Source organism: Artemia franciscana, chromosome 16 (genome assembly GCF_032884065.1).
Source record: "Artemia franciscana chromosome 16, ASM3288406v1, whole genome shotgun sequence".
NCBI classification, from domain to species: Eukaryota; Metazoa; Arthropoda; class Branchiopoda; order Anostraca; family Artemiidae; genus Artemia; species Artemia franciscana.
Window position 1 is genome coordinate 8996217 of NC_088878.1, and position 24740 is coordinate 9020956.

Below are 24740 nucleotides of genomic sequence, written 5' to 3' on the forward strand. Positions count from 1 at the left end.
TGAAAGATGGCTGAACAATTAGGGGACGGGGGAGGTCACCATGAAGCTGAGAAAACGCAAAACATGCACACGAAAGAATATACAGTGACTCGAGATCAAGTAATGGGATAACTCTTGAACGGTTAGTTTCCTTAATGAGGTTTCTAGCTTTATTATAAACCTTAGAAAGTGGTTTTAACAGTGAAGGAAAGGTTGACATCCATACTATTGGACAGTAGGAAACGTAAGATCGGATCAAGGAGTGAAAAAGGATTTCCAAAATTGATCCAGGGAAAATATGTTTGAGTTTCCTTAAAATACCGAGACTCCTGCATATCTTCATTTTAATCAAATCAATGTGACGCTTGAAAGACGCTGGCTGATGAATTGGCATCATTGTCAGGGTACCTCATATAATGCTGTGTGGCTGCTAGCAATGAGGTAAATATTTATAGCGTTGATAAAGGAGTCTTGATCATTTTCAAGTTCAGTGATGGAAATAGAATTAATACATTTGGACATATGTATTACATACACTTCATCTGTGTCTTTGATAAGCAGTGATAAGTGATGCCTAGCAGTGATGCTTATCAAGCCACAGCACTGTCACTGTCCAACCTTCTTATCTTGGGTCTGCGTTCCCTTGGGCTCTCCCTAACGGCACAGAGACGTTTAGTCTTGCATTTATAGCACATACCATCTTTAAAAAAGTTTATTGCATTGATTCATTTTATTGATTTTATTTCTAAAGGATCGACTTTTTTAATTCCTTGATTCTTGTATATAGTACTCAATAGTCTAATTTAGTGAGTATTCTTAAAAAATTCCTTGGGGGAGGCCCCCCATGTATTCGTGATTGCTATACTGCTAGTAGTAGTACTGTTTATGTTGGTAGTTTTGCTATTACGAAAGCTAACTGTGTTAATATGAAAATTTCAGGGATTATTGAGAGGGTTCTTGGACTAAATCAAAGCGCACTATTTGCATACAGGTTATCAAAAGGGTGTATCAGGAACATATAAGACAGAGCTTAGAGCTTATTAAGTCCAAACTATCAGGGGATGTAGTGCTAATCAAAATGTCACTATATAAAACTACTTCTGCTAAAATTAATACTATTTCAGCTATTACTACTGCCACCCCTGGTGCTGCTGCTTCTGTCGTACGAAATCAAAAGGGTTTAAGTGCATCAAGATTGTCCAAATGGCACTGGAAGATATTTTAGGACTGGAATAGGGTATAAAGTAGAAACTTTTGCAAAAGCTTATGTTGCTATGAAACTAAATACAAAGGGACTATGTGATGTAGATAGTTGAAATGATGTATTAGCCACACTTCAAGAATGGCTGATGGTATTAAGTTGAAACTTTCAGGCCTAATACTATCACTACTGCCACTTCTGGTGCTGCTGCTTCTGTCGTACGAAATCAAAAGGGTTTAAGTGCATCAAGGTTGTCAAAATTACATAGATACAACATCTCAGGAATAGAACGGGCCATTAAGTTTTATTTTTTTAGAGGAGGATGATGAGGGTGTAAAACTAAACTGAAATGTGCTCCTTGCACCTAGATGGTCAAAAGATCCTGTGCGTTATTGCAAGAACAGCTAAGGGTGTGATGTTAGAAGTTTCAGAGTATGTTATTGTGGATGTTGAACTAAATCAAAAGATAGAAAATTCTTTCAAGTTTGTCATAAGGGTGTATTTGGGATATTTTGGGAATAGATAAAGGTATTAAGTGGAATCACAGCATGCTGAGGGCAATGTTTAACAAATTCTGGATGTCGAAAAGGCGTTAACGGAATATATCTGGAATGGCTAATGGAATTAAGAGGAACCTTGTGACTGCTACTCTAACTGCGTGTAACTACAACTGCAGCTACATAAGACTGTGACTACTTGTAACTGTTACTATGAATACTTGTGACTGCTAATACTGGCACAACTACTACTGCTGCTGCCACTTCTATTACTTCTATTGATGTAAATGACAAGAGTTTAACTGTATCCAGGTTTTCAAAATGGAAAAGATGCTATATCTCAGGAATGGAATAGGATTTCAAATTGAAACTTTATTAGAAAGTTGAGGGGGATGTAAAACTAAATAAAAATAAACTATGTTCATCCAAACTGTCAAAAGGGTGTCTGGCCAATATCCAAGGAAAAACTCAGGATATTACGCTAGAACTTTAGAGTATGTTTTGGGATGTTAAACTAAATCAAAAGAAACTATGGGCATCTAATTTTCGACCAGAGGGCATATCTCCAATGTCTAAAGAACACCATAGGGTACTAAGTTAAAAATGACAAGGCTTTTTGAGTGAGAAATTGAACTAAATCAAAATGCACTATGTGCATCCAAGGTTGTCAGTAAGGGTTATCTGCAATATTCCAGGAAGGTTAAGGGAATTAATTTGAAAATTTCAGGGTATACGAAGGGGCATAGTTAATTAATAGTTGTCTGTCGTAAGATTGTAAAATGACAGAGGTTAAAGTTCTGGCAACCCGATAGAACCCCAAAGATTAGGCAGATTTTCACCTGTATATTGAAATATTTTCCCATACCCTTCAATCTAAAGCATTTTATCCCAACTATTATAAAAAAGTAACTAAAATATAAATAGTAAGCTAAAATTTGATTCTTATAGAGAAAAACCAAAAAGATTCAAAATATTCGCTTCTTAACCAATGAACAGACTCTGTAAATTAAAAACAAACAAAAATAATGAAAAGAAAACAATTAAAAAATGATTCAAAAATAAAGAAATAGCTAGGCTACATTAAACCAAAGATGAACAGAATTAAAGTCATATTATTTTCCAGGTGTAGAACCACAATAAATCATTATCAATAAACAAATTAAGCCCAAAACTAGCTGAAATTACAATAAATAATTAAAATAAATACATTTTTATAAATAAATTTAAATAAAATAAAAATTTAATTTAAATAAATAAATTTATAAATACAATAAATTTAAAAATACATTACACAAATTAAATTACACATAATAAAAATAAATTTTAAACGTTTTGCTTTTTAAAATTTTATTAAATCCAAGATTATTAAGACTCTTAGGAATGAATATCAGTATATATGGAACTGTCAATCAGCATTCACGTGTTCTCTCAAGTAATCCTTTTTTTTGTGCGTGTTACGAAAAATGAAAACACGTAGCTCCAAATAAAAATTGTTTTCTTTAAAGTGCATCTTATTTTCTGGTCTTTAGAAGGCAAAGGGGGCATTAGCTCTATTTTTCTGTTGGGTAGGGTCTGCTTGTTTTGAGTTTGACTTAGTCATTTATTACAATTTCTTCTCATTTTGGGTCTCATTTAGATACTGAAAGATTAATTAGATTAATTAGATACCGAAAAATGAAAACACATAGCTCCAAATAAAAATTGTTTTCATTAAAGTGCATCTTATTTTCTGGTCTTTAGAAGACAAAGGGGGCATTATCTCTATTTTTCTGTTGGGTAGGGTCTGCTTGTTTTGAGTTTGACTTAGCCATTTATTGCAATTTCTTCTCATTTTGGGTCTCATTTAGATACTGAAAGATTATTTATGGTAATTCTACACTTTAAATAATTATTTGGCTTTATTTCTGCTCGTCTTTGGTTTTATGTACCTCTTTTAAATTTGAATTTTAATTTAATTTAAAAATTAATAATTTTAATAATTAATTTAGCTTAAGTTTTTTTTTTAAATAATCTTATCTTAGAATCAGCATTTTTGCAAATGGTTCCAACCTAGTAAAGGGCAATATTTGAAACATAGTAGCTGAGGATGAAAAAATGTGTTGTAAAAAGTGTTTAGATGTGTTTTAATCAATGGCTTTGACACAGTAAAATTTATAGTACTGCCATGATGCAATGAACCTTAACATTCGCTTAAAGGTGTAGCTATATTATTTGAAATAATGTTTTTGATTGTAATTCTAGTAATATTTGTGTATGTGAGAGAAGCTTTGGTCCACCCACCTATCTTTGCTCTAGATGTGGCGTTGAGGGGTTGGTTGGCATTGAAGGGAAAGGTTGTTAAGCGTAACCTGTGTTATGGGTATGAACTTGACTACTTCACTGTGCATGGTGCTGGACAGAGCAAATAGTTTGCTACATGGGTAACAAATTAATTCTCACTAACTGAACACATTTTTTCCAGACTTGGAGTATTTAAATTTACATAATTTTGTGAGTACCTGGAATATAATTTTGTGAAAGTACCTGGAAGGTCATTAGGCTTTTAGAAGAACAAACAAAATCCAAAGATTTTCTTTCTTTGTTTCCTTTCTTTGTTTTTTATCTGTATTAAGAATATATGGTTTTCCTAGTCAGGAAATTTTCTTGTTTGTGGGGTTTTCCTGATTGAGCATTGTACCCATTAGTCATCTAATAAAATTGTGTTTTTTATGAAAACGAAGACCAAAGTTATACCTAAAAAAAATCCACATTTTTCTTTTAGTTCTGTGTTTTTAGATGCAATTCATCTTGCACCTTAGTGAACTAAAATTTTCGTGCTAAACGTGAAAGCCCCTGAAGGTTTTTGAACAATGCAGACACCTAAGATCAAGCTTGCCCTCCAAACCCTTTTTCCATTGTATAATTTACAATTTACATGTATGATGTATACAATTTATGTGTATAATTAACAGCCTGTGCCCCAGAGGTTGTGAAAGTTGTATCAGTCTTAGAGGCATATTTACTGAGTCTGTTGATTATTTTGAACTATTTGGGTATCTCAAATTCTCACCCAATGTCACGGAAGGTTCTATGGAAAGGGTAGCAAAATAGGGCACAGGAGGATAGCTGGGTTCCTTCCAGTTTCTTTTGATCCTGATAAATGACACGAGGATAATTTCAGATAAAGGGTTTTTTTTAAAGCAAATTCTGCAGATAGTCTAGGGCCATATTTGGCTCTTTAGGCAATACTGTTCCATCGTTCGTTTTATGAACTGTTGGTTCAAATTTGAGACATTTGGCACTGTTTCTAAAACCTTAACAGTACACAAATGCAGTGGTAACTGGGTAGTTGTCTTTTTAAAATAACCGTGAGGAATCTGGACCACGTTCGCCACCCCGAGGGAGCTGATTTTTGTTGATGCTGGGATCAGCCACTTCGAGAAATGTATAATCTGGTTAGGGCTATGTAAAACATGCTGGGTCCAAACGAGAGGGTTATGACATACACTGGAATACTTTAAGATTTTTTTTTTACTTGTATGCTCTTTTTTCCAGTAGAGACTATTTGAGCGTTCTGTTTTTCTAGTTAAGATATCACTTGCGCAGTTTAAAAGGGTACCGACATGCAGCTAGTAGCCAACTGAGAGCAAGTACAGACAGTCAAAACAACAACTTTTCAGAGAAAAACACAGAAGAAAAATACAAACCATCTGAAAGTTATATTAGTTTGTCTACGTTACAACGAGGGATCCTGTCGATTGGCTCAGCCATTGCTGCATTGTTGGACCCAACAAGGGCTGGTAATTATAAGTTTTCCATTTAATTATTTCTATTTTTGATTTATAGTTTCATTTATTGGATGAATATGGTCCAAATCCATCTGATATCCTTAGCAATGTTAGATCGTTTTGAGGAACTTATCTTTTGGTTTTGAGAAACAATGGTGTATATGGTCAAAATGCATCTTATATCCTTACCAATGTTAGATCATATTGAGGAACAGAATAGAAATTGGTCCGTAATAGAAACTGGGGCAGTAAATACAGGTTGAAGAGGAAGAAGGGCCCTCATATGTATACTCAAAGGGGCCCACCAGCGTGTACACACGCCCCGTGAATTACAAACCATCTCCTAGTAATGGTTAAATTGCATGATGATGCAGAAAGTCATTGTGGGAGGATCCTTTATAGGAAGACAACTGCGACAAGACGTAAGATCAAGAGGGCATAATCAATCCGAACTTTTCCCAGTTAAAGATAGGAATGGGACCACAAATAGTGATAAAGAAAGAGTTAAATTAGGCAGAACATTTTGAGAATGTGCTAAACTGAGATAGAATTGCAGGAAAAGATATAGAGGAAATGAAAAAGTCTGTGATACCTTGGATGTGAAGGAAGATTTGTTTTGTGAGGAAGAATTAGCGAAAGTACTAAAACGATTAAAAAATAATTAGGTTCCAGATGCTGATAGTGTGGTAAATGAGTTTCTTAAATATGACGGCTTTGAGGTTAGAAATAACCTGCTGAAGATTACGGATATGATTTTTGGAAAAAAGGAAGTACCTAGCGATTTTAGAAAAACCTTAATCAAGCCACTGTATATAAGGTGATAAGAGGGAGTGTGGTAGTTATCGAGGGATTGTTCTGGCCCCTGTAGGTGGCAATGTACATAATAATAATATGATACTTTTTAGACTGAGAGGTGTTATAGACAAGGTTTTGAGAGGAAAATAGTGCGGTTTTAGAAAAGGTATAGGACGTGTGGACCAAATTTCTACTCTTAGGCTAATAATTGAGAAGTGCCTGAGTTATCAAACATCTAGGATCCCTAGTTTTATAGATTATGTGCAAGCGTTCGTTTCTGTTGATAGAAGAGCTTTAGCAAAGGTCTTATTCTTGTATGGTATGGCTGACAAATACGTTAAAGTGAGGAGTGCTATTTACGAGAATTGGTAGGAAATGAGGTCAGCAGCTGGTTTTGTATTAAATCCGGAGTTAAGCAGGGTTGTGTTCTATCCCCCTTTATATGGATCATCTTGATGGATTTTATTTTAAAAAGCACATGAAAGGCAATAGGTGACCATAGTGGAGGAAAAACTCATTTTGATTTAAATTGTGCTGACAATTTAAGCGTCCTAGATGAAAGTAAGAGCAAAATGAACGAATTTTTAGAGGTTTTGTGAGTTCGGTGTGCTAGAATAGTTTGAAAATAAATGTTACAAAGACTAAGTCAATAAGGCTTGGAATAAGTGAAAATGAAAAGGTGACGTTGGGTAACAAAAAGATTGATCAGATTGGCAGCTTCACTTACTTTGGTAGCATTATTAGTAAAGACGGTGGGAGCAGTGAAGATGTTAAAAGTAGAATATTCAAGGCTCGGGTGTTTTTCACAGTTAAAAAAGTTTGAACGAATACGAAGGTAAGTGTGCAAACCAAGATTAGAATGTTGGAAGAAGCTACACTGATGATGCTTGTCGAGAACGGCATGGGCGCTCCAAAAAGCAGGTGAAGATCTCCTAGATGTTTTCTAGAGAAATTGCCTACGGATTGTTCTAGGTACCCGACTGACTGACAGTACTTCAAACAGTAAGGTGTATGAAAAGTGTGGCGGAATCCCACTTTCTAAGGCTATAATGAGAGAAAGGTTGAGATGGCTAGAGCACGTTCTGTGGATGAATGATGATAAATTGCCAAAGATTGTCCTTTTCGGCTAACCATCTAGGGCTAAACGGAAAGCAGGTCGTCTGTGGTTGGAGTGGAAGGATGTCATAAAGAAGGATTTGAAAGAAATGAAAACTTCCTGGGAGGGTGTAAAGAGGCTTTGAATAAATTAGGATGGAGAAGGAGCGTGCGTGTCTGTATTGGCCTCTAGTTGCTTGGTGCTGTGGTGAGTTGTTAGTAGTAGTACTAGTAGCATTTATAGTTGATTATTTCTATTTAAATTTTTCATTTTTCTTGGTTTTTGTTTTTTTTCCTTTTAATAATAATTGTAATCTTCTTGTCTTACGTTTCATTCAATTGTGGAATGACACAATTTATTTTCTTTGTAGTTTTACTGTTAACGAGGTTGCAAAAGTTAGAATTACCTGGAAAATAGCTCTAGTTTGAACCTTTGAGTGTTTTTGAAATACCCCCCCCCCCCCTAAAAAAAAAATTAGGGAACTGGAGGCAATATTGAGGAATATGCCTGGGACTTGGAATCCAACTCTAGATTATTGTGGGTACAATCACCATGTGTGATTTTGGTTGTGGGTACAAACTTTCCTATCACTATGTGTTCAGTATAGCTTTTGTTCTCATCTCTGCGATTATTTTCTCCCTTGAAGAAGGAAAAAAGGAAAATTTAGAAGTTCCAGCAAAATTCTTGTCATTTTAAAAGAGTCATAACCATGCTTAACCTACGTGGAATAGGGAGGACTCTCCCAAAATGTGAGTGAAGAGTCTCGTGGAACCTCTTTCGGAAAGCTCATCTTAACCCAACCAGAGTGGGGGTGTGTACCTAGATTTGTAGCAATAGAGAAATCTGAAGTTAAATCTAGCACATAAAAATATTTAAGCCTTTCTATTTAATAGTCAGACAGCATGGACAAAATAGCCACATAGGCCCTAGGTCCATACAAAGAATGTATAGCAGCTGCCTAAAAATCATATAAATAAATCTTTCCAGGAAGGGCCATATACATTCCTTTGATGTTGGACTATAATTTTTAAACCAACCAAAGCTGGTAATTAATATTTTTTTTGGTTATAATTATTTTTCTGAGGAGTAACTACGGGAAAATGGTGTTCATAAAATATAAAAAAAATCTTTTAGTCGAATATACCGAATCTACTAAATTCTCCTAAATGTTTTAGTTGAATTAAGAATAAGCCATTTCTCCTTTTACTATATCCCAAAACCCTCAAACGTTGCCTATAGATATCAGATTTGAGATTATTTATCATGTACAGACAGGGATGTCAATTGGGGGGGGGGAGCATATTTCACCTTGATTTCTGCCCCTACCCCCTAGATTTTGAAATATTATTCTGGGGGATAATTTTCGTAAAAAAATGTCTTTTTGTCTTGCCATTTAAAAAAAGACTAATTGCTACTCCTCTAGTTTTGAAAAATACATTTTACATGGGGTTCATACATTTATTCGACCGAGTCGAATAAGTTCGAATAATAGTATTTTCGTTAAAAATCGAATATTATGAGAAACTTTTCGACAAAGGCATTAATATATTCCTAAATGAAAAGTTTTCATCCAAAACAATCCTGATATATTTAAATGAAGTTTTTCAACAAATTGGATACGTACAGGAATACCAAGAATCGTTGTGGGACTTCCATCCAAATCTAGATATGTAATGAAGAGCTGAACTGATGTAGTATAAGTCTAAAATTTATGACTTGTTCTGCTCTTGAGAGTTTGGCTAACTTTATCAACGAACTAGATTTTAAACTGATTGTTATATTTAAAATGAATATTTTATGGCAAATCGAAATGTGTTTTTATTTTTATATATCTTATTATTCCGCTATTTTTCAAAATTACCATGATTTTTTTTAATTACCTTTTATTGTAAATCTTTCGTTTGAAGAACCAATAGTTTTTGGATATTTTTTTTTCAGACATGGTTGCTATTCTTGGAGAGACTACAGGCACAAAAGCCTTGCTTGGAATGCATGAGAGAATGAGTATTCATCCTGAAGGATCAGAAATTCTGAGGCTAGTATTTTATGATTTGAAATTCCCTAGTAAAGTATGTAGAATAAGGCACTTCTTTACCAAATTACAGTGGCTTCAATTCACAAAAATTTCAATGAAAAGTTGTTATTCAATGACAATGCCCCCATAAAAGTATTTTTCAAAATCTAGAAGGGGCACATTCCCCCCCCCCCAGTTGATGCCACTGCCATATTGGCCAATGCTATCGAACAAAAATTAGATAAGAGTGATATGATGTTAGGCAAAAAGAAGTTTTTTTGGAAGATAGATTGTATATTTGAATCCCATTTCAGGTTGCTTTTTAAAATTCCTTCTAAGATTTTTATTTAATCTTTAGTTGTAAGTCCGACGTCTTCTTGCGACGGAATTATGGTTTTTAAAAAGCTAACTCATAGAATATGGATAAATATTATAGGAGGATAGGTTTTATGTGTGAATCCCATTTCAGGGTGATTTCGAAAATTACTCCTAGGAATTTTATTCCATCTTTAGTTGTAAGTCTGATGTCTTCTTGCGACGGAATTCTGGTTGTTAAAACGCTATCTCGTAAAATATGGATGTAGTAAAACGTGTATTAACGTAACGTGAAACTAAAGCGAACTTTTTAGCACGTTCTCGTTTTTCAGAACTTTTTAAAATTCGTTGTTTTGCAAAAATAATCCTTTATTTATAGTTCTGTTTACTATTTCAACTATTATAAACAGGTATATTAGGCACATTGACGGGTGTGGAGTATCTGGATCTTCCTCCCTGAATTATATCAATTTTATTCATAATTCCAAGTAATTGGGATGTCCTTATTTTTGCTATTTTGAGTAATTTGAGCTTTCAAAACTTGTCACCACTTTAAAAACTTTAGTAAATCCCTGTTTTTTATTCAGAAATTTGGATATTTTGTTACTTAAAATAGATTTTAGCTTTTAGTAATGTTATTTGTATAGATTCAAAAGTAGTCTTGTATGAAGTAATTCTAATCCTGGCACGTCCCCAATCCAAGGGAAGACTAGCAAAAAACAGAAAAACTGGCAAATGCATCTTATAGGAAAAAAATGAAGAAATCCGTAAAGGTCTTGGGATTTCAGTCGACGTGATCCTGAGACCTAGAAAACTAGCCTTAGAGCTTAACTTGTCTTTTAGTAGGATTGACCTAGCTTATGGGCTATATTTAAAGTCAAATTTTTCAGCTTTAAGTATTTGATAAACGTTTTTTTATGCTTATTCTCAAAATAAAATAATACGAGCTAAAGCTAATTCAGTCTTAAGGTTGACCCAGGATGCAATTAGTTTCCTATAGCTTCATCTTTTGTTGAAATTTTAGGTACCTGACACTAAAGTGGTACTAACATCACATTGGGAAATTGATGGTACACACAGGCTTGGAGCTCCTGTTGTCCACGTAGAAGTGTCTTCTTGCATTTAAATTAGCCAAATAAATGTTTTTTATTTATTTTTTAATATTTGAGAAATGCAATCTTCATTTTTTATTCTTTATTTAATATTTTATTAATTTTTCTTTCAATAAAATGATAATATTTTGTATTGTTAGGAGTCAGCCTCGAATAAACTCGTCCACGGTTGATCTAGACAAGCTACGGTCCATGAAGGAAGGTACTTTAGGAAGAGAATATGCTAATTGGCTTGATAGGAATGTAAGTTATCTAACGTTTAACATGGTTTAGCTGTATATCATGTTTAACATTTATGTTGTAAATTGCGTCACCCACAAATGGTTGAAATGGGGCTTGGTGACAAGACTCATGGGCTGTACTTTTTTTATGAATTAAGTATTCTTCCGAATTGGAGGATTATGTTATCATCCAAAGGATTTTGGTTTAGACCCCCCCCCCCCCCCAACCTTATTAAAACACACTTTATTCATTGTTTTTTTGTTGTTTTTTTTTTAGTTGAACAGTGATCAACTTCCAGCGTAAACTTTGTGGTTTCAAAATCTGGCCTGATTTTGAAAATTTAGTTTTCCAGTGTTAGTAATTCCAGTGACTATATTTTATTTGTTTTTTGGTTCTGTTGCAACTCGAAAGTAAATGCAGTCTGCATCAGATTGTTTTTTGTCATAAGGATTAATTGTAAAAGTTTTAGGATTAATAATGATTAAATCGGATGGTGGTGATAAATTGAACTATGGTCGATTGGAGTGTATTCCAAATGGGGAATAGATGGCGTTAATCTAAACTATAGAAATATTTCTGTTTTGCACAGCTCTCAAAATTTATTTCTGTTTGCGAATTGGGTTGGATGAGTTATTTTTATTTTTTTCCTACTCAATATCAGCAGTCACTGCAACACTTCGTTATATCTTTTCTATTATTTTTCTAAATTATTAATTTTATTTATATGCCAGTTTATGTAGCAATTATTATTTATCATGATAAAATTATGTTCGTTTATATTATTCAATATGTAAGTCTAATTCATAATTCTAACGACTCCTATCCCTCTCATAGCCAATTGGCTGCACAACTTTAGCACGACAAATTTATCCTTGGTTAAAGAAAATAAACTTTTTTTTGTGGACAAAGCATAAAATAATTTTCTGAATATCAATTGCTGATTATAGTGAGGAAACCTGGGAGCTAGTCCTGCGTACTATGCTAGTGGAGTTTCATCTTGTTGTTTGTTAAAAACACCTTTCAAGATCATTGCTTAGGCAAAGAAGGAGTCTTATTTTACATTCCCAATACTCACAGCTTAAAGTGTATTTCATACGATTTCTTTCAACATTTTCTTACTTCACCTGAATAATTAACAGAAATCAGAATATTGTTACAGAAATCAGTGTTGTAAAAATACAATGAAAAAATAAGTTTGCAAACAAAGTAAGAACAATGGCCATCCAAGTCAATATGTTATCAGTTACAAAGGCCGGCCCTCCTTTTTCCGAGGGCTATGGTGCGTAAGTCAAGCTGACACTTATCTAGCCTATTCTATAATAAAAATAATGATTTATTCGTATTCGTTTAATGAAATAGCTATATTTTTTATTGCTATTTTGATCAAAAAATAGATTTTTGAATTAAAATGGGATAGTTGTGGGCATCAAGTCATGGCTAATTGTAGAAAAAGCCAAGACAGATAGTCCAATTGAGTGAGAAGCAAACCTGGCATTAATTCTCCCCTTATTTGGATTGTATAAAAATGATGTTAGTTCATTTGTTAATAGATATATCTATCTATACATCCATGCGTCATTGCTAGGGCAGTAGAACCAAGGTTGAAAGTCATAGAGCTAAGATAGTGATAGAACCTATATTTATGCCCTCTATACTTTTCATGGATGTATGTATAAATAAATGAAAAGAAAACTGAACAACATAAAATTACACTTCTAACGAAAAGGACGACAATAAGTAGCTCATAATACTCATAAGAACTCATAAATACATAATAAATAGCTTAAGATTACTCATTAGTGCATAACACGAAAAACACTCATAAAACATAACGCTTAAATAGCTGTTTTATGAAAGCTTTGGCGACAAAACTATTTTTCCATTGAACAAGACAATTAAGGGGAAAATTTATTCTATTTTCTCTAGATCATCTAAGAAATCTATCGTATTGGCGATCCACTTTAACAGTAATATCAAATATTCCGAATTTTCATATAATATACCTATTTTTGAAATATAGTGGAATTTCAAGAAAATATTTACAAAACCGGAAAAAGTACACGCGGATACGCTTTGTATCTCTTTTACTTAAAAACTTCAAAAATGCAGCAATGAAAAATAAATGAGGTGCAAAGATTTAATTATAAATTATAGCAAGTGTTGGTTTATCAAAACGACCTTTCTCCCTGACTAGTAGGCCATAAGTTCTAAAGACCAATACAGACGATGACCCCAACTCCCGCGTAGCTTTAATTGACGGATCAAAAGGCAACCCAAGGTAATTAATGAGATCTTTTATTAAAAATAGTTGGTGATTTCACCCTAATTGAATAATGCTGGAAATCCCTATTATTATTTACCACTAGGAATTCTGTTTAATAGATCCAATCTCTAGTCCTATCTCCCGTAGATGCGATTGTAATATAATAATTGCATTCTACATTGATATTAAATTGTCCGAAAATAACAAAATATCATTAGCATACGACAAGTGGCTAATGTCGATATCGTCAATCACATACCGTTTGACTGCTTTAATTGTTGTAATCTATGACCCTAACCTAGTTTTTAATGCTCTTGAAACGTTGGGGATAAGTGGATTTGCTCATCTAATATATAAGCAAAGCACTCACCATGTGTACCATAAACTTGAGAGCCAAAATTGATATATATTTATCAGCAATGTAGCGAAAATTAATGTTTATTTACAAGCAAGCGATGTACTCTAAATTTTTGCTTGTTCTGGGCACTGGGTTACCAATGATTTTTTTTTTCAAAACTCTTGAAGATTTTTAAGGAGGGCTATGCAAACCACCGTCTGCATTTAGCTATGCTAACCCCCCTCTGAAAATTATCTTGGCCGTTTAAATCCAGTGGTGTCAATTGGGAAGAGAGGGAATGTGCTCCGCCTAAAACGTTTTGCCCTCCTCCTCTCAATAGATATTGACAAAAATACATTGGGGAGGGGTATTTAGAGTTAAAATGACTTTTTGTATTTTTATTGAATTTTGTTTCTTAACGACAAATTTGCCACCACCCTAAATTTTCGAAAGTATACTTTGTCCCTCCCCTAAGTATTTGTGAATTAACGGCACTATCTACATCCTTCTTTCGGCTGGTGTCTTTCAATAAATCCTCGGTGGTGGAGATGCACAAGAAGCATTAGAATTACAGTTATCAAGCAGAGATTTTTTAAGTTATTTTTTTAGTTTTAGTTATATCGTCTTCTTTTCTAGGGCGTTTCTCCTGACACTAGACTTCCAGTACAATTTGTGGAGGACCCAGAATTAGCCTATGTCATGCAAAGATATAGAGAAGCCCATGACCTGATTCATACGGTCTTGGGTATGCCCACCAACATGCTTGGTTAGTGTTCCTCATTTCAAATTTGCTGGCGGAGGGGGGGGGGGGCATATCTAGTCACAACAAAATGTCAATCCCTACATTGCGAATCATATTTTATGTTATATTATTTTTAGGTTTGCTAATAAAAACAAGCTCTTTTTATGGCACTTGGTATCTACTAAGTGACATATAGCGATCGCAAATTCTGTTGGTCTATCGGTCTGTCTGTCCCGGTTTTGCTACTTTAGGCACTTCCTGGTAAGCTAGGACGGTGAAATTTGGCAGGTGTATCAGGAACCAGACCAGATAAATAAATTTAAATAAACAATAGTCTTTTCCCCGATTCGACCATCTGGGGGAGGGAGTGGGGGATGGTTAAATCGGAAAAATTAGAAAAAATGAGGTATTTTTAACTTACGAAAGGGTGATCGGATCTTAATAAAATTTGATGTTTTGGAGGATATCGTGTCTCAGAGCTCTTATTTTAAATCCCGACCGGATCTGGTGACATTGGGAGGAGAACCTAAAATCTTGGAAAACGCTTACAGTGGAGGGATCAGGATGAAAGTTAGTGGGAAAAATAAACACAAGTCCTAGATACGTGATTGGTATAACAGAAACGGATCCGCTCTCTTTGGGGGAGTTGAGGGGGGGGGGTTAATTCTGAAAAATTAGAAAAAATGGGTTATTTTTAACTTACGAAGGAGTGATCAGATCTTAATGAAATTTGATGTTTGGAAGGATATCTTGTCTCAGAGCTCTTATTTTAAATCCTGATCGGACCTGGTGACTTTGGGGGGAGTTGGGGGGGGACCTAAAATCTTGGAAAACGCTTTGAGTGGAGGGATCGGGATGAAACTAGGTGGGAAAACAAGCACACGTCCTAGATATGTGATTGACATAACCGGAACGGATCCGCTCTCTTTGGGGGAGTTGGGGGGAGGGTTAATTCTAAAAAAGTAGAAAAATGAGTTATTTTTAACTCACGAAGGAGTGATCGAATATTAATGAAATTTGAGGTTTGGAAGAATATATTGTCTCAGAGCTCTTATTTGAAATTTCGATTGGAGCCGGTGACATTGGGGGGAGTTGGAGGGGGCCTAAAATCTTGGAAAACGCTTAGAGTGGAGGGATCGGGATGAAACCCGGTGGGAAAAATAAGCACAAGTCCTACATACGCGATTGACATAACCGGAACGGATCCGCTCTCTTTGGGGGAGTTAGGGGGAGGATTAATTTTGAAAAATTCGAAAAAATTAGGTATTTTTAACTTACGAAGGAGTGATCGGATCTCAATGAAATTTGATGCTTGGAAAGATATCGTATCTCAGAGCTCTTATTTGAAATCTCGACCGGATCCGGTGATATTTCGCGGAGTTGAAGGGGAACCTAAAATCTTGGAAAACGCTTAGAGTGGAGGGATAGGGATGAAACTCGGTGGGAAAAATAAGCACAAGTTCTAGATACGTGATTGACATAAGCGGAACGGATCCGCTCTCTTTGGGGGAGTTGGGGGGGGGGGAATGGTTAATTCTAGAAAATTTGAAAAAATTAGGTATTTTTAACTTACGAAGGAGTGATCGGATCTCAATGAAATTTCATATTTAGAAGGACCTCGTAACTCAAATTCGTTATTTTAAATCCCGACTGGATCCAGTGTCATTGGGGGGGGGGGACCAGAAATCTTGAAAAACGCTTAAAGCGAGAGATCAAGATGAAACTTGGTGGGAAGAATAAGCACAAGTCCAAGATACGTGAATGACATAACCGGACCGGATCCGCTCTCTTTGGTGGAGTTGGGGGGGGCAGTGACTCGAAAAAAAAATGAGGGATTTGTAACGAACGGGTGATCAGATCTTAGTGAAATTTGATGTTTAGAAGGATCTTGTGCTTTAGAACTCTCATTTGAAATCCCGACTAGATACAGTGACATTGGGGGGAGTTGGAGGGGGAAACCGGAATTCTTGGAAAACGTGAAAATTGAGGTATCTTTATCTTACGAATGGGTGATCGGATCTTAACGAAACTTTATATATAGAAGAATCTTATGTCTCAGATGCTCCATTTTCAATTCGATTCGGATCCGGGGACATAGAGGGTTCGGGGGGTGGGGGGTGGGAACCAGAAATCTTCGAAGCCGAAAATCTTGGAAAACGCTTAGAATGGAGAGATCGGGATGAAACTTGATGGAAAGAATAAGCATAAGTTATAGATACGAAATGGACATAATTGGAACATATCCGTTTTTTTTTGGGGAGCTGGGGGTTGTGAATTTGGAAGAGCTCTTCTTTAAATCACGACCGGATCCGGTGACATTGAGGAGAGTTGGGGGGGGGATCTAAAATCTTGGAAAACGCTTAGAGTGGAGGGATATGGATGATACTTGGTGGGAAAAATATAAAGAAGTTCTAGATACTTGATTGACATAACCTGAATGGATCCGTTCTAATTGGGGGAGTTAGGGGGGGTTAATTCTGAAAAATAGAAAAATGGCGTATTTTTAGCTTACAAAGGAGTGATCGGATCTTAATGAAACTTCATATTTAGAAGGACCTCGTAACTCACATCTCTTATTTTAAATCCCAACCGGATCCAGCGTCATTGGGGGGGGGGGGAATCTTGGAAAATACTTAAAGCGGAGAGATCAAGATAAAACTGGGTGGGAAAAATAAAAACAAGTCCAAGATTGGTGACTGACATAACCGTACCGGATCAGCTCTCTTTGGTGGAGTTGGGGGGGGGAGGGAATAATTCGGAAAAATTAGAAGAAATGAGGTGTTTGTAACTTATGAATGGGTGATCAGATCTTAATGAAATTTTATATTTAGAAGGATCTTGCGCTTTAGAGCTCTTGTTTTAAATTCCGACCAGATCCTGTGACATTTGGGGGATTTGGAGGGAAAACCAGAATTCTTGGAAAACTTGAAAATTGGGGTATCTTTTTCTTATGAATAGGTGATCGGATCTTAATGAAACTTGATATACAGAAGGATCACGTGTCTCAGATGCTCCGTTTTCGACTCGAATTGGATCCGTGGACATAGGGGGTTGGAAGGGGGAAACATAAATCTTGAAAAACACTTAGAATGGAGAGATCAGGATGAAACTTGATGGGAAGAATAAGCATAAGTTCTAGATACGTGATTGACATAATTTGAACAGATCCGTTTTCTTTGGAGCAGGTGGGGGTGTTAATTTGGAAAAATTAGAAAAATTGAGGTATTTTTAACTTAAGAACGGGTGACCAGATCTTAATGAAATTTGATATTTAGAAGGAACTCATGTCTCAGAGCTCTTATTTCAAATCCCGACCAAATCTGTTGACATTGGGGGGAGTTGGAGGGGGAAATCGGAAATCTTGGAAAACCCTTAGAGCGGAGGATTCGGGATAAAGCTTGTTGGGTAGAATAAGCAAATGTCGTAGATACGTGATTGACGTAACTCTACTGGATTCGCTCTCTTTGGGGGAAGAGGGTGGGGTTCAGTGCTTTGACGAGTTTGGTGCTTCTGGACGTGCTAGGAGGATGAAAATTGGTAGGCGTGTCAGGGAGCTGCACAAATTGACTTGATAAAGTCGTTTTCCCCGATTCGACCACCTGGGGGGCTGAAGGGAAAGGAAAAATTAGAAAAAATGAGGTATTTATAACTTACGATTGGGTGATTAGATCTTAATGAATTTTGATGTTTAGAAGGACATCGTGACTCAGAGGTCATCTTTTAAATCCTGGCCAGCATTAAGCCTCTGTTTTTCCTTTTAAATCAATCTGTTGATTCTTAGAATTTTGCTAGAGCTCATACCATATGAGCTCTTGGCTCTTGGCTTTTCCGGCCTCGACACAAGTGCCATATGAGCTCTTAGCTCTCGTTTAACTATGGAAATCTGCTTATGAAAATAACTTTTGATGTGTACCTTTAAACTTGACAAGTTTTAATTGTTAAGATCAGCGTACAATGAATATCCCTTTGATGTACATTTTATTTCCAAAATTTTGTTTTTAGGGATTTAGTTATTTGCATAGATTGCTTGCTATTCGCAGTTGGTTACTAGGACCTCTGTGATTTAGCCAGTCTTGACATTTAAGTGATTACTATTTACGTGTTTTAAATAGAAAAGACAAGTTTTTTTTTTACAATAGTAAAGAGCGAAAATATGTCTAAAGCAGAGTAAAAAAAAAAAAAAAAATAACAGACATTATAATGATTAATCGGCAAAACATTAATAGAAACGACTGAATAAAAGTGATTCCAATGATGAACTTATATTTACACAACAATAAAACCAATATTCGATTAAAACTCAAAACGAACAAAAATTACTAGACAAATGAACGAGGAAGTCATCTTCCAAGTCCAAAACTAGCACAAACCACCATCAATAAATAAATGAAATTCCAATTGAACAGAAATTACAATAAATAACCGAGTCAAACTCAAAAACAAGCAAAAATTAACATGAGTAGGGCTGACAAATAATGACAAATTATAGGGCTAATAAAATAATTTTTTATTTATTAAAGTTAAAAAATAAAAAAAATTCTAATTTATTTTGTTTATTTAATTCATACAATAAATAACCGAATAAAATTCAAAACGAGCAAAATTTGACATGAGTTCAGCTCACAACCCCCCATACCTCCCAAGACCAGAACATATTTGCGTTTTACTGAAAACAAAATACATTTAAAATGTTCTCACTTTGCTTTTACTTGTTTTAAATATTTTCACTAGATTTGTGATGGGGGAAGTCATCTCCCTAGTGCTCCAATTGCAACGCGAGTGTCATTTGCGCTTTACTGAAAGCAATATTTATTTTAAGAAATTTCTATTTTACCATTACCTTTTATTACTAATTTTCTATTTCATCTAGTTCCACCAGGTTGATGTGCGCTTAAGTTCCATTAATATTGTTTCATTCTCATAACGCTCCTTTAAAATGCATAAAAGAGCTGAATAAAGGTGTCATAGATAAACTTCACTCCAAAAAATAAAGTGGATTTCTTCAAAAAAAAAAAAAATCATTTTCAAAAGGTAATTGAGGCACCGTTGCTCTTTATGTTTGGATGAAATAAAATGAAAAGAAGAATCTAGAAATAAAACTATTTTTTTAACGTGAAATGTTTTTTTTGGGATGATCTTGAAAGTTAATGCAGCTTTAGTTTTTAATAATTTAAACAATTTTAGTTTAATAATTAATTGAAAAATCAATTTAGTTTTATTGTTATAACATTAAACACAAAGCAAAAAAAATGACATTCCAGGACGAATCAATTTTACAAAAAATGGTGCTATCTTTTTCTTTTCTTTTTTTACAAACTAAACTGTATTTCATTGAAAACAATATCTAGAGTGAACAATTTAGTTTATTTTCGAGTCTATGTCTAGGATTTTTTTTTGTGAGAGGGGCTATGGTTTTTTGAAGAGGATGTTGACGAAAAAAGCTTTATCGGATATGTTTTAGGGAGTGATAGGCTTGGAGGGAGGTGATTGCCGTCCATTCATTTTTGACTCTTAAAGAGCACTAACACTTCTGACTTCCAACCAAATCAACACTATCCGATCCAAAGCTTATACGACAACCCGTTCCATAAAAACCTTATATACCCCAGGATATAACTTAAAGCCCTCGCCCATAGGCTCGGGGGGATTATGTCCACCCGAAATACACTGTTATATGATTTTTGGACTATTTCTAACAAAATGGCAATCTCACAATTTCAATTGAATGCATTTTTGGAAAAGAGGATGATTGGGGAGGGGGGACTAATTGATCTCAATCATGCTTGACTCTGAAAAGGGAACGAGAACTATACATTTCCAGTCAAATATGCCTCTTTTAAAGTTCACACGATCACCCCTACCATATTACCTTATTATGCCCCTGGGGCATAACTTACAACTCTTGGTCTTAAACTCTGGGGGATTATGTCAACCCCAAATGCCTTATTATACGATCTTTGAACTATTTTTGAACAAATGGCTATCTAAAAATTTCTATTGGATGCATTTGTGGAAAATGTGACGTGGGGGTGGTTGCCCTTCGATCACTTTGACTCATAAAAAGGGCACTAGAACATCTGATTTCCAATCAAATGAGCCCATTCCGTAGATTTAATTTAAATTTTTCAGGTTATCCGGAAAGATAGTAACCATTTGGTTGCAAGTGAAGTAGTGCTAAGGTTGAACTAATTCCAATCGGTCTACCAATGTTTGGACCGGGGACACTTTAGTTGCATTTCAGACTCCTAGTTATTGGTTCTAGGCTGATTACCCCCGAAAATGGCAGACGATCACCCCCGCAAAAATTACGCTCTCCCTCATACACGTGTAAAGTTGGGCAGCCAAAGGGAAAGTATGATAAATAAAAAGAGCATTAAATTAAAAATGGGGTTTTTGCAATATTTTACCTATATTCATAAATATGTGCGGAATTATTGGTTTAGAATATTGTATATATCTTTGTTTCCTTTTGCTCTATTTTTGTCTTTTTGAGGGTTGATTTGTTATAGAAGGGCAAGATTAAAGTTAAAAAACAGTAACCGGGAACAACGGAATTAATTGCGACTGTAGAAGAAATCCCTTGTGATGAAAGTGCACAGAGATATCGGTTGGGACTAAGAAGTACGATTAATTCCTGTGGACTTGGTCTGGTATCGATGTCTGTAATACATGATGCCTGTTCACCCTTCACAATCGAAAACGCATCCACTTGGCTTTCATGAGGAGGGTTTCACGTGTCAAATACCTTTAGGGGGCGTTTTTGGTTTTCGCTTTTCTTTTGATTTAATATAATCAATTTAATAATAATCTCTAAATCAAATTTAATATAATCTCTAAATCAGAATTGAGAAAATTTAAGATGGATAGAAATTCTTATTTCAAATAAGCAAGCAATTTATTTTATTTGACTTTTATCTTACGCGGCTTTGGTATTTTACCCCCCTCGAATTAAAACGCCAAAGAAACACAAATACATTAGTTTAACACCGATGCCTATAATACGTGATGCCTGTTCACGCTTCGCAATCGAAAACGTGTTCACTTGGCGTTCATGAGGAGGGTTTTATGTGTGAAGTATCTTTAGGAGGGGGGGGGGCTTTTTTTCTTTTAATTTAATATGAATACAATGGAGTCAAACTCCAAGTCACAATTAAGAAAATTTAAGATGGATAGAACTTGTTTTGAAACAAGCAAGCAAACTATTTTATTTCACCTTTATCTTACCCTGATTTCAACCCCGGTGAATCCAAAACACGAAAGAAAAAGAATAAAAATAAATAGAAATCCGAAAATGAATACTACAGGATATTCTACATCGTACATTCTACCTGTATTTCGGAATATATGTAAAATATTCCAGAATCCAATCTTTTCTTCATTGTTTTTATTTGTCTTACTTTTCCTTTGGCTGGTCAATTTAACATAGGGAGGAAACTTCCTGGGGGGGGGGGGTAATTATTTGCGGTGGAGAATTTTCAGGGGTTATTTCCTTGGTGGAGATTCCAGCGGGAAGACTCCGTGGGGGAGTTTTCCGAGGAGCGACTGTCCGCTGTGGGGATGTTTTTTTGGAAGACCTAGCCAGACACCCCAGCTATTATATATCTAGTTTGTATATTTACTTATCCTCCTTCTCATTTGCCAAAGAGATTGACAAATTATAAGAAAAAATCAGAAGTATTTTAAACCAAGTTAACGGCAGATTTAATTTGAAAACCAACAATGAATAGATTAATCTTTATTTTAAAGAATATTTTCAGATGATAAATCCGATGGTATTATAGAAGTATATATATATATATATATATATATATATATATATATATATATATATATATATATATATATATATATATATATATATATATATATATATATATATATATATATATATATATATATATATATATATTCCAACATAAAATGTGTATAAAACACAAGTATATATTCCCACAAATAATCAAAAATCGTCATTGCTGCTCCTGTCACAATTACCATACATCAATCAGTCAATTCCTTAAATTTAATACAACCAGATTTAAGTTATTTTTACTATTTTCCATATGAAGTACCCGGCTATTACAATTATAAGCTCAATTTTAAGAATTCACTCTCTGTCTTTATGTTATACTTTTGATGCGTAGCTTCGCAGCACCGTTTCTTGACAAAACCGTAATGAACCAAATTATAAGGATCACAATGTACACATTTCAAAGAGACCTTTTTTAAATTTTGAGATAAATTCTTACTATAGTATTAAATATATGATAATAGTTACTTTATTACAGGTGAAGTAGCAGTAAAATGGGTCGAAGGAATTCAAACGGGTTTGCCAATGTGTGTTGGTGGAGGAATTTTTGGTGCTGCTCGCTTACGGCCCAAGTAAGTTTAAGCTTATGAATTAATTAGCTGCTTTTTCTTTTGACGGATCTTTTTCTCCAACCCCTGTTCTTATCTGAACCCCATGGCTGTAAAAATTTATTAAGTCCGCCATTTATATTTGGAGATTTTAATTTTAGAGCGCTTATTGACGATTATCTTCGCACATACATGAGGATACCCCAAAATATAAGATTAATGCCCAACACTGACGAAAAGCGTTTTCACTGTCGTCAGAATATTTGGCGAAAATCAGACTGAATATTTTTGATGCCAGTTAAATCCAGCCCATATTGACATGTACTTAAAACGCTGTTTATATTCAACCGCATTTATACAAATAAAAAGCATTCTTCTCGAGATCGTATGAATATTGCAATCAAAAACCGTCTTTTTGGATTCCTTTCATTGTTAATTTACTTCTTTATTGTTTGTGATTATTGTGATTTTTTTCTCATTTTTCTTTATTTTTTAATCATTATTTGTAGTTTTTTAGGGGAGGAGGATAGATCTTAGGACAATTCATGGTAAGAAAAATAGCCGCTGTCCCTTATTATCGGGTGGGAGAAACACCGTACGCAAATTTTTCTTGGGAACCATTTCTTTAGAAAAGTTATTTGTGAACCATTTCTTCAGAAATGGAACTAATTATTAGTATTCAACAGTTCATGATAAAGATTTTTAAGGAAAGAGCGAGTCGCAGTAATAGTTAACGAAATAAAAAAAAAGTAGAATTTTGATACCATATATATATCAATAGAGTTGGCTTTTTATGGCAAGTCAAAATGTGTGAACTCCGCTAAGTTTAAAATTACCGATCCAAACTTAAGAACCAGAGAAATTTGAGGGGGGGGGGCACTCTCCAAAAAATATAAATAAAACTGCAGAGTTTTAATTTTTTCGAGTAAGATCGTCACGGATGTGTGGTTATTAATTTATTTTGTTTTTTATTTCTGGTTTTTCCCCTGGGTGGCCGTATCGGATGAGTGGTACACAATTTCAGGAGACAAGCCATTCGAAAACATGGATTTTAGTTTGAAGTGGTCTGGATTCCAATTTATGTGTCTTATAGATTCATGTGATTCATTTCTAATTTTATTTTATTATTTTAGACAACGACAAAAATACCTGTCAATATACTTACCATGGGCTATACGAGTTGGTCAGAACTCCAAATTTTTAATGAACATCTACTATGAGAAAAGATGGATGCAAAACTTAGAAGAGCTTCGACGCGAGTTAAGCATCGAGCACCCACCTCCATCTTAGATGATTTATGTTTTACTCTGTTTCCGTATTTATTTCATTGATCCATAACATTTTTCTAGTCTGTTGTGTATTGCCTTTAGTAAATTTATTCAAACCTCTGCGTTTGAGTCGCTATTACCACCTAGTCCCTAAACCAAAAAGTGTATTTCACGCAAGCTGAAACTGCCTGGTGTTGTTCGAGAATCTTTATAAGGATTATTTATGCTTTTAGTACCACGTCTCAAATTTTCTAGCCCACTCACTACCAGTGCTGATATGACTCCGCCACCAACAAACTCCTCCGACGCCTCTTGTCCTTCTCTTGTCACTCCATATCATTCTCTACCTTAAAAGTAAAATTAAAAAAATCATGAATCTGCCCAACCGAGATTGATATGACATGTAAAGTGGACTTGATATTCTCCGTGCTATGGAGCCCTGTCAATAGATAATTCAAGTACAATCTATGTGATTATTTATATGCCGTGTTCAAATTTGTCTCTTCACTCCAACGGAACCCTGTCTCCTCTTAACCTTCATTTGCATGTAGAAAAAATTCGATGGTTGCGGATAATATTATCACGTCCGAATAGTACGTAATGTAAATAATTCAAATAGATCTATAAAAATCTCATCTTGACAGAGGCTCAGAGGTGTCCAATTGCTTTAAACGAATCATAATATATTGTTACCTTCCACATCTACCTCTACCCCATATGGTCTTTTACTATAAAAGGTGACGCATGCAAACTGCATTCCTATTAGTTTGCTCATTT

The 24740-nt window shown here is 34.8% G+C and overlaps 1 protein-coding gene across 2 annotated transcripts in view; it reads left to right on the forward strand.

The window, feature by feature from the left end:
* LOC136037019 (ubiquinone biosynthesis protein COQ4 homolog, mitochondrial-like) overlaps positions 1 to 24085 on the forward strand; it is a 35045-nt gene extending 10960 nt beyond the window's left edge. For both annotated transcript variants that reach the window (XM_065719436.1, XM_065719435.1), the window contains exons 2-7: positions 5243 to 5456; positions 9274 to 9370; positions 10917 to 11019; positions 14235 to 14364; positions 22626 to 22719; positions 23829 to 24085. In XM_065719436.1, coding sequence (XP_065575508.1) covers positions 5243 to 5456; positions 9274 to 9370; positions 10917 to 11019; positions 14235 to 14364; positions 22626 to 22719; positions 23829 to 23985 — 795 coding nt within the window. In that variant the 3' untranslated portion in view covers positions 23986 to 24085. The remainder of the gene's footprint in view (positions 1 to 5242; positions 5457 to 9273; positions 9371 to 10916; positions 11020 to 14234; positions 14365 to 22625; positions 22720 to 23828) is intronic.
* Positions 24086 to 24740: the final 655 nt, after the last annotated feature.